This window comes from Kogia breviceps, chromosome 5 (assembly GCF_026419965.1).
Source record: "Kogia breviceps isolate mKogBre1 chromosome 5, mKogBre1 haplotype 1, whole genome shotgun sequence".
NCBI lineage: Eukaryota > Metazoa > Chordata > Mammalia > Artiodactyla > Physeteridae > Kogia > Kogia breviceps.
The window spans coordinates 83,995,945-84,009,500 of record NC_081314.1 but is presented as its reverse complement, the minus strand read 5'-3'; the positions used below and the strand labels follow the sequence as shown (position 1 = coordinate 84,009,500).

The window sequence follows — 13,556 nt, the reverse complement described above, 5'->3', positions numbered from 1 at the left end:
GTTGATTTATGGGCTTGTTCTTAATTATCCCACTCCAAGAACAGGTTCTTTAATTCCGGTCCCATCAGGGAGTTCCTGAGAGGGGAGAGGGCTCAGGCATCACCTCAACTCCAGGTTAGTAAGATCTGGCTGGCCTAGCCTGCAAGCTTCCTGAGGCTAGAGCTCCACTTCCCCTCCATACACTGAAAGAAGTAGCTGTAAAGAGTGTGTGGATCCAATCTGACAGCAAAACCCTTGAGAAAAAGCCCTCCAACCAGCCTCACTGCAGGCAAAAATCTACATCATCTGGCTCATCTATGGAGCACTTGTAAATATATTTGCATCTATGTGGATATAGGAAAACAAGTTTTGAAGATATGCGTGGCTTTCAGGAGAATAGCCAGATCAGAATCTGTCCTCAGTGGCACAATGGAGTTCATTCTGATTGTCATCAATTTACTTTTCATCCAGGGGAAAAAAAGTTTCTCAATAAACTAAAGTGTGCGGAGCCCCTAAAACTTATTTTGACAACACTTAAAACACACCTGTGAGTTCTTGTTCACTGTCTGGCTTCTCTGCTAGTTTATAAGCTCCACGAAGGCTGGAACTATGGCATCTTGTTTACCTCTATACGCCTTGTGCCTGGTTTATAGAAGGTACTCAGTAGATATCTATTGTTTCAGTTTTTCCCTTAGAGCCTATTCTATTCTATTTATTTATTTAATTTTGGCTGGGTTGGGTCTTTGTTGCTGCACGCGGGCTTTCTCTAATTGTGGAGAGTCGGGGCTACCCTTAGTTGTGGTGCGCGGGCTTCTCATTGCAGTGGCCTCTCTTGTTGTGGAGCACGGGCTCTAGAGCTCAGGCTCAATAGGTGTGGCACACGGGCATAGTTGCTCCGCGGCATGTGGGATCTTCCTGGACCAGGGCTCGAAACCCTGTCCCATGCACTGGCAGGCGGATTCTTAACCACTGCGCCACCAGGGAAGTCCCCCTTAGAGCCTATTCTAACATGAGTGTATGTATCCTGCTCTAAGTAGGGTTAGAACTCCCTTCTCTAACTTAAACATCAAAAAAAAAAAGGCCATTTTCTTCCCATAGTTGTTCCTCATAAATGTATCAATACTTAATTTTAGCCCACGATAATGAAAGTGCAGCGTCACTCAGTGAGTGAAATGCCACCATCTGAGTACATGTCTTTAAGAGATATAAGAAAGAAGTAAGTGGGTGGAGGATAAACCCTTCAGAATTCTCAGCAGCATGGAGCAGGATGAGATTGATGTAACACACCTGGATGCGTGAGCAATGATCAGGGCAACAGCTGCCCATATTTGGAAGGAATATCAAATGTGAAATGTTATGACCTAGAAAGCAATGGAAGTTAAATTATTCTTTTTTTGCCTCCAGACACAATATTCTTTTTATATTTGAAAATCTATCAGCACTAAAAACAGTGAGTTTTATTACACAGAGATTAGTTAACAGCAGCATGCAGTTTGTAATGATTTCCTTGGGGAAAGGACAGAGACCATCCAGCATTCTGACTTTCCTGAATACAATTTTCTTCTCTCTAATGAACCTCCTGCTCACCATCAAGAGGATTGAATCTGAGCTGCTGAGAAATGGTAATGACGCGAAATTATCTTCAGTTCTGTGGAATGGAATTGAAGACCAATCTTTCCTGAAGCCACTGAGTATCACAGTGGCTTCACTTTGTTCAACTGCAGCATTGTTTCCCTCTGCAAACGGAGGCAAGAAGGTCTGAGCGCTGAGCTTTCTGGCAGGAGTGGGTGGGTTTACTCATTAACCTTCTCCATTCTTTGCAACTGCTGGCCTCAGAAGAGTCCAGGGTTATTTGTACGTTGGGAACAAAGGAAAAGAGACTTACTATATGTAATTTTAAAGCATATGCTTCAGACTGCTTTAAAAAGTAGAAAAGAAAGTAGAAAGAACAGCTGGTGCTTTGGAAGGGAGCCAACCCAGCTCAGAGAGGTGTGAGCTCTGAATCGGTTTCTCAATCTTAGCTGAGGTGCATTGGCTGAAGAGGGGGATGAAAACTGCTGAGTCATTCTCAAACCAGTTGGTTTTTCTAACCCCCTGAGAGAAAAATTACAGATGAGTTTGTTAGAGTTTTAAAATATCATGTGCCTTACTGCTGAAGGTATCAGAATCAAGGAAGCAGTATTCTGCAGCTGCTTTCCCAAGGCTTTGAGATCAAGGACAGAATCTGAACTCTGCTTATATCAGCTGTGAAAATCCAAGCTTTCAACTCCAGCTGGTTCAGTGACTATACAAATATACCTTATACCGAAAAATTAAAAACATCTGACATTAAGCAAGTGTGTTTGTATGCTTTCTTCAATCCAGATTTCGGAATAATTTGATCCCACATAGAAACAATTGTTTCCTTCCAAGAGAATTATACACATCCTTTCTAAATGAAAGAACAAATTATTGAGCTCCATGTAACTTCAGTACCATCAGTTCTTTGGCAGCTCCCTAGTGTACAGCTTTCTAATTTTCACCTGGTCCCCAGGATATGATTTATTTTTCAGAGTAGTTTTATGAAGTGCTTTCTCCTGACTCTGATTCTGGGTAACACCCTGATGGGACAAGCAGATACTATACCTCACTTCCTTCTCCTGGGCATGAGGGAAAGAGAGAGAAGTCAGGGTAGAGATGGCACTATAGCTACCTTTTTCTCCTGTGCAAAGAGTCCAGTATTTCTAGTTAACCTTGATGGGAACATAGGATACAGATTGTTAGGGGAACTTGAAGATTATTGCAAGTAGGCTAAACTGCGGTAGGCTGAATAATGATGCCCCAAAGATATCTATGTCTTAATCCCTGGAACTTGTGAGTGTTCCCTTATATAGCAAAATAGACTTTGCAGATGTGATTAAGTTAAGGATCTTGAGATGGGGAGATGTCCTGGATTATTTGGGTGCACCCTAAATGTAATCATAAGAGTATTCGTAAGAGAGGGAGGTAGAGGAAGATTTGATTATAGAAGAGGAAAAGGTTTTGTGATGAAGGAAGCAGAGATGAGTTATGCACTTTGAAGACGGTGAAAGGGATCATAAGTCAAGAAACGCAGGCAACTTCTAGAAGCTGGAAATGCAGGGAAATGGATTCTCCCCTTGAGTCTTCAAAAGGAACCAGCCAACACCTTGACTTTAAGCCCAGTGAAACTGATTTCAGACTTCTGACCTCCAAAACTGTAAGCAAATAAATTTGGTCATTTTAAGCCACTAAATTTGTGGTAATTTGTTACAACAGAAACAGGAAATGAATACAATAATTATGTAGACCAGGAGGTCCCATCTCTGGCTAATTAGAATCACCCCCAAAGCTTGTTAAATACAGACCATACCTAGTGAATCAAAATATTTGGTGCTGGGGCCCAAAGCCTGCATGTTAAACAGCTCTGTTTTTTTAGAAATGAAGAAATCAAGACTTGTAGAAGTGGACTTATAGAAGACTTAAGAACATTGGGTGGTTCATTTAAAATTTAATTTTACTATTTTATCTTTTGAATTTTCTTCCCCCAGTTGTGCTGTTTTTATGTAAATGTGATTTCATTTGAGGCTTTGTGTTGACATATCCATTAAAAGGAAGAAATAAAAGGAGAGAAATTTTTTTTAAAACTTATAATGTGTATTGATTAGAGTGATGCAATCTGGCTTTCTGTGTTTGGATTTGTGATCTGTAGAGCTAACCTTTCCTTGCAGAGATTAGACAGCAGGCTGGGAAAAATGCCTTTGAAATTGAGAACAAAGACCAGCATGCAATTTACGTTGGTGTCCTAGTGCTGTGCATAATAAGTTGCTCAAAAATTTCAGCAGGATAGGATTTTAGATATAATTTATTTATAAATGGTAGGGATGTTTCCACCCCTGTTGAACTTCCCCATAGCCTTTTCATCAGGAAATGAAGTTTTTATGCACTCCCCCTCTTCTAAGACTTCAACTACCACCACATTGATATGATGACCTCCCATATCTATTCTCCTAGCTCTACCCCCTCCCCTGAGATCCAGATCCATACATCTGACCACATCCTGGGTATCTCATCTTGGCTGTCCCTGTAGCAACCCAAATTTAACTCTTGGATCCCAGAACATGCAGGGCTTTCTGTGTGTGCTGTGCCTTTGCACTTGTTTCCTCTAGCCCCTTTTCAGTTGTCAATTTCTACATCTCTCCTAGGACTCAGCTTAGGAACAGCCTCCTTCAAGAAGTTTCTCTTGGCTCCACCTAGTACAGATTCAGTTCCTTTCCTATGTTAATTCGTGGCATCATGTATTAACATATAATATTTGCCGAATGAAAGAATGAGAGTTCACTGGCCTTAAGGTACTCAGTCTAGCAGATGCTACTAAGGCTCCTTTTGGAGCCTGGGCATGGATTCAGAAAAACCCAATTTCTAATCCAGTCTCTATCACCTATCAGCAGTGACCTTGGGCAAGTCACTTAATCTCTCTAAACTTTATTTTCCTCAATGGTAAAGTGGCTACCTCCAGATTTACTTTGAAGATTATGAGTTAATTCATTAGTAGCACATAACCCACACATATTTTTCAATTGAAGATTAAATAATAAACAGGAATTATTTCCTAGAGGAAGTGCTAGGGTTTCTACTGGCCAAGCGCTGATTGTGAGCCTCAAAATAACTGAATGGATTAAATATGCCTAATTGGTCGGCTGGAGGCTGTCCAGGAAGCTGCAGCATCAGGAAGGTGTGGGAGAGTAGGGGCTGGCAAACAGACACAGTGAGAAACATGTCTGTCCATGGTGGAGGAGAACCCTTATGATGTCTACAGATTCCCAAGACAATATATGTAATAAGCAAGGCAAGAGATGGACAGTTAGACCATCATCTCTTTTCTTTATCATCCCCCAGCCCCAACCATGCTTACGGACACCACGGCGAAGCCTCTGAACCCACAGCTTGGATGAGGGCCTCTCTAAGTTCTTTTTGACTCTGAAGCTCTGGAATTCTCAGACGCTTCCATGAGTTGTGGCTGAAGAAGCCACAGCGAAGTGGCCAGATAGTTTCTTACCTTCAACTCTGCCATTTTGCTTCTGCTGCAGGTGTGATGATTTCAGGAAACCCAGGCTCAGAGAGGGTATGAAGTCAAAATGCTTCTGTTTCTCCTTCAAACCACCTCTGGATGTTGTTATTCTACTGCTTCACTGTGCCCGCTGGTCAGCTGGTCGCTCAAACTAGCCACAAGCGTTTCCTAACTGCTACACTAGGGAGAAAGTCCAGCATGCTTGTTTGCAAACTGCTTACACAACTATCTTTGGTTTTGAAACCTGGGCTGTTTCTGAAGTTTGCGGAGGCCTGTCTCCTCTTCACCCGAGGTAAATGTTGACCAATGATTTGTTCCAGTTAAAAGAAAGAGGCTTATGACTAAAGGCAGAGAATGTAAAGCTCTCTGCGGAAGGAACTGTGGCAGTTAGGCCTGCTGTGTGAGGCAGAGGCTTCTCCACTCAGTCCCGACTGAGGCCGGGAAGGAACAGGGCGGAGTGTTCACTCTCTGGAGAGCAGTGAGAAAATGATCCGTGCTGTGACACAGGCGTTTTCACGCAGCTACCTGAAGCAGGGACAGAGTCTGGACAGCTCTCCATACCTGCTCCCAGGGATGAGCTGGGTGAACAGTTCAGAGCCTGAAGCACTTTACTTAAAGCAAACTGAGATATTTACTATTGCTCCTCTTAATTTCTTAAATGTATTTTGTGTTCTTATAAATTCTTTAAGAATCTTATTTCCTAATGCCTGTACCTCTCTAGAAAGAGACCAAGGGATTATTTTCCAGCCACCTTTTCCATGACTCCCTTGTCCTTCATCTTGGCTACTCTCCTTAGCCATGGTCAGGTATCAACTTCATGGCTAATGGCATTCAGGAAGGAAGAAACCATATATTGAGAGCTTGTTCATGCCAGATTTTCCCACAGACATTACCTCATTTAATTTCACAAAAACAATCTTTTAAAACTAGGCTTTATTATCATAAACTCAAGTGCAGCAGAACAGGCAGGAAATGTAAATGGGTAAAGTAGGCTACGTGATTTTTTAAGATACGACTTTTATACACGAAGCTCCAATTTTTAAACATTGGCAACTTAAACAAGTGAATGGATGAATGAATAAATGAATGAATGAAGCCATTGTAATAGATTGCAAAAAATGCCCACAGATTCCTTTCATCCTTGTATGCATGCCCCTTTGCAATATGACTTTGCTGCTCCTCCCAGCATGAGACGGAGTCTTTTACTTACCTCCTTGAATCTTACTTTGGCTAATAGCAAACACAACACAAGCAGAGGTTTGAAAAATGCTTGTGCCTTAGGATTTGCCCATTTCTTGCTACTTGAGACCACCATTCAGAGAAGTCAGGCTAGCCTCCTTGAGAATGAGACCAAGAGGTCCAGGCACTCAACAGCCCAGCACTAGCTGCCAGATGTGTGAATGAGGCAATGTGGCTGCCAGATGACTGCAGATACGTATGTGATCCCAGGTGAGACCAGCAGGAGAACCACCAGCTAAACCTAGCCTGAACTGCTGACCCACAAAATTGTGAGCAAATAGAATGACATATTTTATGCCATTAAGTTTTGGGGTATTTTGTTAAGCAGTGATAGATAACTGATACAATTATGTCAAGAAACATGCATGTAGGTGTAAATGACTATGGGCTGCCAGTTTGACACATTCTGCTTTAGATAAAGGGGTCTAAGCAACCTCCAGAGGTCCCCAGGCTCTAGCGTACTGCAGTAGCAACAGAATGATTTGCCTGTGTCTGAGGTATTAGCACAGAAAGGACCAGGCCAAAGGAGCCATGTTGATATAAATAAGTGACAGGTTGGTAGCAAACTGTGTGGATTGATGCCTGCAGACCAGGGAGCTTATAGCACATCTCAGCATGTCAGCATAGACAACTGACATTGTGGTATTATATAAGCTTCCCTGGAATTTATATGCAAACCTGGGAGAAAGGGGGGTGTAAACCCTAGCTTTACTGAGGCTAAGTTTTTATTACTCCTGCAGTATGCAGACTCAAAATCAAAAGTGAATTCAAGAAAAATATTTCTTGCATATCTGAGTTTATGAGTACATTGGGTCTTGAATCTCTATTGATCCTAGAAGTTAGGCTTTGGTGATTAGGGGGGAAAAACTGGATGGGAACAAATAAATGACAAAGGAAAAGCTTTACTGCTTTGTTTTTCCATAAACTTTATATGTTCTTTCCAAATCAGCTTTGAAGGCAGATTTAAGAGGTGTTTCTGTTCCTTCCTAAGGTGTGAGAGATTTCTGAAAGAGTAAGAAAGTGGTAACAGATCCTTGACTGGATGAAAATTATTTTGAGGGGCCTGAAAATATTTAAAATTGAATAAATCTATTAATTCCCTATTTAGGGATTTCTCCCAAGTGGGTTCACTTTATTTCCTGTTTTTTTTTTCTGTTTTTGTAACAATAATTCAAGAAAACGAGTATTTGCTTTGTAACCACTATGTGCCAGGTACTGTGCCATACACACACAGGAGAAATGAGAATAAATAAAACACAGAACACACAGCTCTGAGTCTATGTCTGATGACTTTCTATTTTAATCTAATCACGCACTTATTTATTTATCTTACAATTATTGGGGACCTGCCATGTGCCAGGCCCTGTGAGGCGTGGGGGGATACAGAGATGATTGAGAGTCTGGTCCTGTAGGAGGGCGCATGCTGGAGAAGACTGACCAATGAATGGGCCATTACAACGGAGTGCCATGTGTGCTGTGACAAGAAAGAGTCAGGGTGCTATGGGAGGCATTAGGGACCACAGAGCTCTGACTAGCTCCCTGAGGAGAGGATAGCTGAGCCAAGTCACACAGAGTAAGAGTTGGATAGGGCATTGAGGAGGGAGAGGATTGTATACAAAGACAGAGAAGTGCAGTGCATTCAAAGACCTGTTTTTAGGGCACTGATGGAAATTGAGTGGAGGAGTCTAGTGAGGGAAGGCTTCCAGAAAGGGGAGTTTTGGCAGACATTTAAAGCAGGGGAAAGAAGGGGACTTCTAGGCAGGGTGGTTAGCATTCAAAAAGACACCCAGTGGAAGAAGCAGGTTGTGTGCAGGGACAAGGCAAACACATACTGGACCAGAGCAGAGTCACAGTATCAAAGTGGTGAGCAATAAGAACTAAGATGCTAAAAACCAGGCAGAGGGAGAAGGATTCAGTGAATGATATGGGGAACAGGTGAAGAGAAGAACTTAAAAAGGACCAGGAATTGGAGACACCAGATACCTGCCACCTCTGGATTCTAGCACAAGATAGGTTTACTCTCTGCAGAAGCTCTGGATTCACAAACATCAGAGAGTGGGGAGTAGGACCAAAACCAAGTGTAGTGATGATGAAATCTCCAGCTTCCTTCTCCAGCTGCATTTCTAGAATGCTATCAGCAAGTGTTTTACCCTCCAGACAGGACACTGGAGGATTCTTCTCTAGGACAGTGTCCCATAAATACTATACATTTTGATAAATAATTATTAAATATAAAAGGCAATGTCTTTCTGGAAATGCTTCTTTTAATGAGGTAGATGGCTCCCTCCCACATTAATTCAAATATCCATGAATAATTCCTATTTCTAGAATGACACAGGATTCAGCATCATTTAATCCTATTTTTTGCTTTTATAGACATAAATGTTGAGAAAAGTTGTTCACATAAATAAGCAGTTATGAATGGAAGGGATTTTGTTATGGTAGCACTCAAATTCCTTCTGAATTAAATACCAAAAATCACATACTGACCTATCATTAAACATTATTTTAATGACCTATCAGTCAATAACTCAGATTGGTTCTTCTTCAATTTTGTTGCAAGCAAATAACTGGAAACCTGATTGGAAAAGGCTTTGTTACCCAGCTATTGGAATCAGTGACTTTAACTGTTACCCTTTCACTTGGAGGTGCTTTGTCTAACTCATTTACTCAGAAAGGGTTGGGAAAATAAAAATGTTAATTTTATATACATTTGCCTATATAATTATTTTTTTTTATTTTTTTATTTTTTTTGCGGTATGCGGGCCTCTCACTGCTGTGGCCTCTCCCGTTGCGGAGCACAGGCTCGGGACGCGCAGGCCTAGCGGCCATGGCTCACGGGCTTAGCCGCTCCGCGGCATGTGGGATCTTCCCGGACCAGGGCACGAACCCGTGTCTCCTGCATCGGCAGGCAGATTCTCAACCACTGCGCCACCAGGGAAGCCCCTATATAATTATTTTTGATGAAAATGTTATTTTGATATTTTGATAGACCAGGCAAGAAGACTTGACATGAAAGAATGTGCCACAGCCTTGGATGTTTCCTACCAAAGCTCTTTGCTTTGTTCTCAGGAGCTCTTCCTTAAGAGCTCTGTATTTTTTTTTTTTTTTTTTTTTTTGTAATTGTGAGGAGTGAAACAGACAAAATCCTTAAATAAAACTAATATTTAGAATTGTCCCTTTGTTGGCATCCTGAAGACATTTACACCCTGGGGCAATATGCCGTATTTCTATTGCACTAGTAGTGAGATGCTCCTTTTCTGTAGTGGGAAAAGGGCAATTGGGAAAGTAGAGGTGGTAAATAAGAGCCAGCACGAGCTGCTACACAAGCAGATCAATCTTAACAAAGATACATTCATATGAGAATTAGTGATCTGGAAAATGATTCCCTTAAAACTATCCGTGCCCATGTACCTCTTGGAAGAGATTCTTCCACACATCCCCGTTGGAAGACCACTGATCCACACCAAGAAAATGGAAAATATTACATTTAGGAAACTGGGGATTATTACAGAGTAATGTGAAGGACAAGTGGCAGGCCTAGAGAGCAATCACTCCAGAGTGCAGTTAGAGGACGGAGGACTTCAGGACCGATGTCTCCAAGAAAAAGATGAAGCTGATAGATTACCTGATATATTTGATGGTACTGAGCAAGATTTTACATCTTTGTTGAAGTTTAGGTGTTTCATTCGTCACCTTTACTTATTGATGACCTTGGTAATTGGTAAAGCTTAGTGGTTGGCCAGCTGAGAAAACAAATGTGGTATAAGAGAGAGGTTATGTATAAGATGGCAAGGCATTTCATTAGAAATAGATATACCCAGAGTGTAGAAAGTGCTAGTATTAAAAATGGGTAGCAGTACATTGAAGACAAATATTTCCTGTTTTGCCAATAGAGGATGTGACAATCACATTACGATTGCTGTGGCATGTGTAGCCTTGAGAGGGAGGAGTGGCTTACTTAGTTCATTAAGGGGCAGTCATGAAGAGGAAGCCAAAGATGAACTCTGATGAACTCTGCTATAACGGTGCCATAAGGTAGAGTCTACAATCCATGTGTTCCCTACGTTTTTGATATGGGTTTATTTTTTTCAAAGGGTGGATCCTGAGCTACCTGCGTCAAAATCACCTCGTTTGCCTGTTAAAAATACAAAATCCTGGCTCTATCCCATATACATAGAATTGGGCGAGGGGGGCAGAAGCAATCCTGGAATCTGCATTTTAAACAAGCACTTCTGAGGACTTTCACGCACTTTTGAGTTTGAAAGCCATTGCTCTGAGTCCTTAAATGTAGGTGCTTATTAACTGTTACTCGAAGTTGGATCCTTTTCCTACTCTATGGAGCAGCGCTGGCAGGCTCCAACTCCAATTTTGCATTAGGCAAACATACTGGGGAATATGTGAGGCTCAGGGTTCTCCCAGTACTAGATTTCCTGAAACCCTTCCTCTCCTACCACAGTAATTTAACTCAGTTTTGGGACTATGGAGAAACGAATTTTTAAACTTCATTCTCCTCCCTCCCCCAGAGTATCCTCCTTTGAATTTTAACAGATGTTAAATCAATGCAGACATCCTGTTAGACTTCAAAGTTCTTAAAATAGATGCTACCTGTGCTTTAAAAACCTCAATTAAACCAACATTTAGATACCCATATAAGGCCCTACCTAGGTTGGGTGCTAAAGCATACATACCCTGTTGAAATGAAGACTCAAAAGCTCTGATTATGGCAGCGGTTAGGAGCTCTTCACCTCAGTCCGATGGCCCAGCACATCAGTTCTATGCAGTCCACTTCCAGAATGGAGAGAAAAACAGCAGTGTCACGGCACCTGGATTATATCATAGATGTCCCAAGTTCAGGAACTTTTGAGAACCTGAGTAAAGCGGATATGGATCAACCCCTTTGGGAGTGGCCCTCTCTCTAGAGCACTAAGGTAGAGAGACCAACCCAAATCCTTAGTTGGATTCCAACTAAGCGGCCTGGGGGACAGATGAGTGGCCACAGATCTTCATATCTGGTCACCTCCACAGTGAGTAAGAACGTTGGTTAGACATCTGAATCACAACAGGGGGAAAAAAAAGTTCTCTTATAGCTAGCAATTTGTTCCATCAAGAAAGTAAGAAAATTAAAGCTTTAATTAACACTTTTAAGGAAGTATTTGGTATTTAAACTTGTTGTTTATTACCTAAAATCAATTTTTATGAGCAGGTCTCAGGAAGTCTTAGCAAAAATTATGCTTCAAAAGATTCTTTTTGAAGAACTCTGGCTAATAATATTCACTTTGGCCAACAACTTTATTTTGCTGCTACTAATGCTGCAACAAACTTACCTTAGATGATTAAAATCATTTTTTCTTAGAAAACTATAATTCAGGAGTCAAGCCTGGCAGCAAGAGCAAATGAAGTTGAGTATTGTTAATTTTTCAAGGTTGACCCTGAAGCCATCAGTGATAGGTTATTTTCATCTTATTTTTTAATAAGGGAGAAAATAGAGTAATTGGAATAGATCTTCTTTCTAATTAAGGGTTATTGATTTATTTTTTAAAAGAGGAATACAAAGAGCTTCAGTTGGTTTAGGTCTTCTGCATATGCATTTGGTTTCTACTTCTTAACTGCACAGCCACTGTCATAAAATACTTGTGCCAAATTCCACATACAGATCCTGATTTGCATAGCTCTCCTTTATGTCAAAAAAGAAATCAGGGCTAACTCTTGTGGGGGAGGATGTGAAGAAAGACTGGAGAAAATTCTAGCTGATGAAAAGTGCTTTAAAATCCCTTGCCAAATTCCCAAGACAGACTTTCTAAAAGCACTCTCTAACATCGTCATTTTAATATCCTCTTTCAGCACACCTTGATTTCCAAAGTACGGAATAGAAAGAGAATTTAGTGTTTTTTTCCCCTAGTTTTAAAATGAGAAGCTGAAACTTTGTATTTATTATTCTTATATTTTAATATGGAGCAAAATCAGGAGTGCAGAGACCTCCTAGAGAGAAGAATACATGTGAAAAGGAGTTGCTGAATAAGGCAGCAAATTACAGTTTTCATAAAACAGGTTTATATATTAACAAAGACTGGGGCAAAGGCAATTATACAAGCAAAAAAGATGGGTAAAAAAAGTAATGATGAACAATTATGCATATACACACACACCACCCCCAAAAAATTTTGGATTACGAAATCCAAGAATCCTAGTCCATAATTCATGTAAATGTGTTGCTTTGGAAGTTATTTTTACTTCTCTCCATAAATACATTGTTGACACAAAGAATAATATCCTTAGTTTACTGACTATAGTTAAGGGACATTTTAGGAGTTGACCTTTCCTTCAAAAATAAAAATACAAACTGAAGAGGCTGTAAATCTCTCTTACTGCCCTTGTGCAGGTCTTAGATTTCACCCTACCTATTTCCAAACAGAAAACAGTAAGAGGGTGCAGACAGCTGTAACCTAAAGAGTGAAGGATTTAGTGAGCTGTCAATTTCTGCATAATTCTTCTTTTCTGGTACTGCTGTTCTCTATGTATTATTAATCTATTTATATTTAACTCCAGCTATTAGTCTGCCTCTTCCAGCCACTAAGCCATTTGCAAAGGAGAGGAGAGAGAGACAAGGGTTGCTATTATTAGGCATCCTTTTGCGTGATGAAGGTGGAGGCAGTTAAATAACACCATTTTGCTTCTTTGAAAATGACAGAGAGTGTTTGGGGTGGACAGCTCAGGGCTGGTTAACATAACCTTTCCCCTCAGAAGGTAAAACAATAGAGATACATTTTTGAAGTACTTAATTAAGCCTTCAGCAAGGAGTGTGGGAAAATTACAGACCCATAAAAACCCTCCAGTTCTGGGCAAGAGTAAATTTTCTCTGCAGCATTCTGTTGCTGCTCATTTACTGCATCATTTTGACATCTTGTATTTCCACAAGGCTTTTATATAATCTATAAACAGGGACAGAAAGGTGAGGAACAGAGAGAATGGGGACAAAGTTTGGACTTCCCACGCTGTTACTTCCTTTCAGTTTTCCATTAAAGGGTAAGGCTGAAGGGTGGCATTTTAAGATGATTTCCTTAAAAGCCTGAGACATTAATAATTGACACAGCAAGAAGAAAGCTGTGAAAAACTGCCACTGCTTGCTTACTCTTCAAAGAATGAGTGTAATTCAGTCATAATGTAAGCTCTTTAATGTTCCTCCCGCAAACCTTTTGCGATCAGGAAAGCCTGGAATCTGTAGGCAAGAAAGATAATCGTATTAGGACTCAAGCAGGCAGAGTTCAAA

General features: G+C 40.8%; 2 protein-coding genes across 3 annotated transcripts in view; both read right to left on the bottom strand.

The window, feature by feature from the left end:
• The window catches only part of HGD (homogentisate 1,2-dioxygenase), a 43,600-nt gene extending 38,550 nt beyond the window's left edge, over nucleotides 1–5,050 (bottom strand). The window contains exon 1 of the mRNA XM_059065423.2: nucleotides 5,036–5,050. Within this exon, the coding sequence (XP_058921406.1) occupies nucleotides 5,036–5,050 (15 nt within the window). The remainder of the gene's footprint in view (nucleotides 1–5,035) is intronic.
• A 4,355-nt stretch (nucleotides 5,051–9,405) lies between these two features.
• Nucleotides 9,406–13,556, bottom strand: part of RABL3 (RAB, member of RAS oncogene family like 3) — a 41,902-nt gene continuing 37,751 nt past the window's right edge. Inside the window, exons 8-10 of one of the 2 annotated variants that reach the window (XR_010840758.1) lie at nucleotides 13,419–13,505; nucleotides 10,978–11,074; nucleotides 9,406–10,032 (exon numbers count right to left, since the gene is read on the bottom strand). Coding sequence is in view for 1 of the 2 variants with exons in the window: in XM_059065424.2 (XP_058921407.1) it covers nucleotides 13,440–13,505 (66 nt within the window). In the remaining variant the exon portion in view is untranslated. Of the gene's footprint in view, nucleotides 10,033–10,977; nucleotides 11,075–12,323; nucleotides 13,506–13,556 lie in introns of those variants that run through there. The other variant, XM_059065424.2, reaches the window with a different exon arrangement.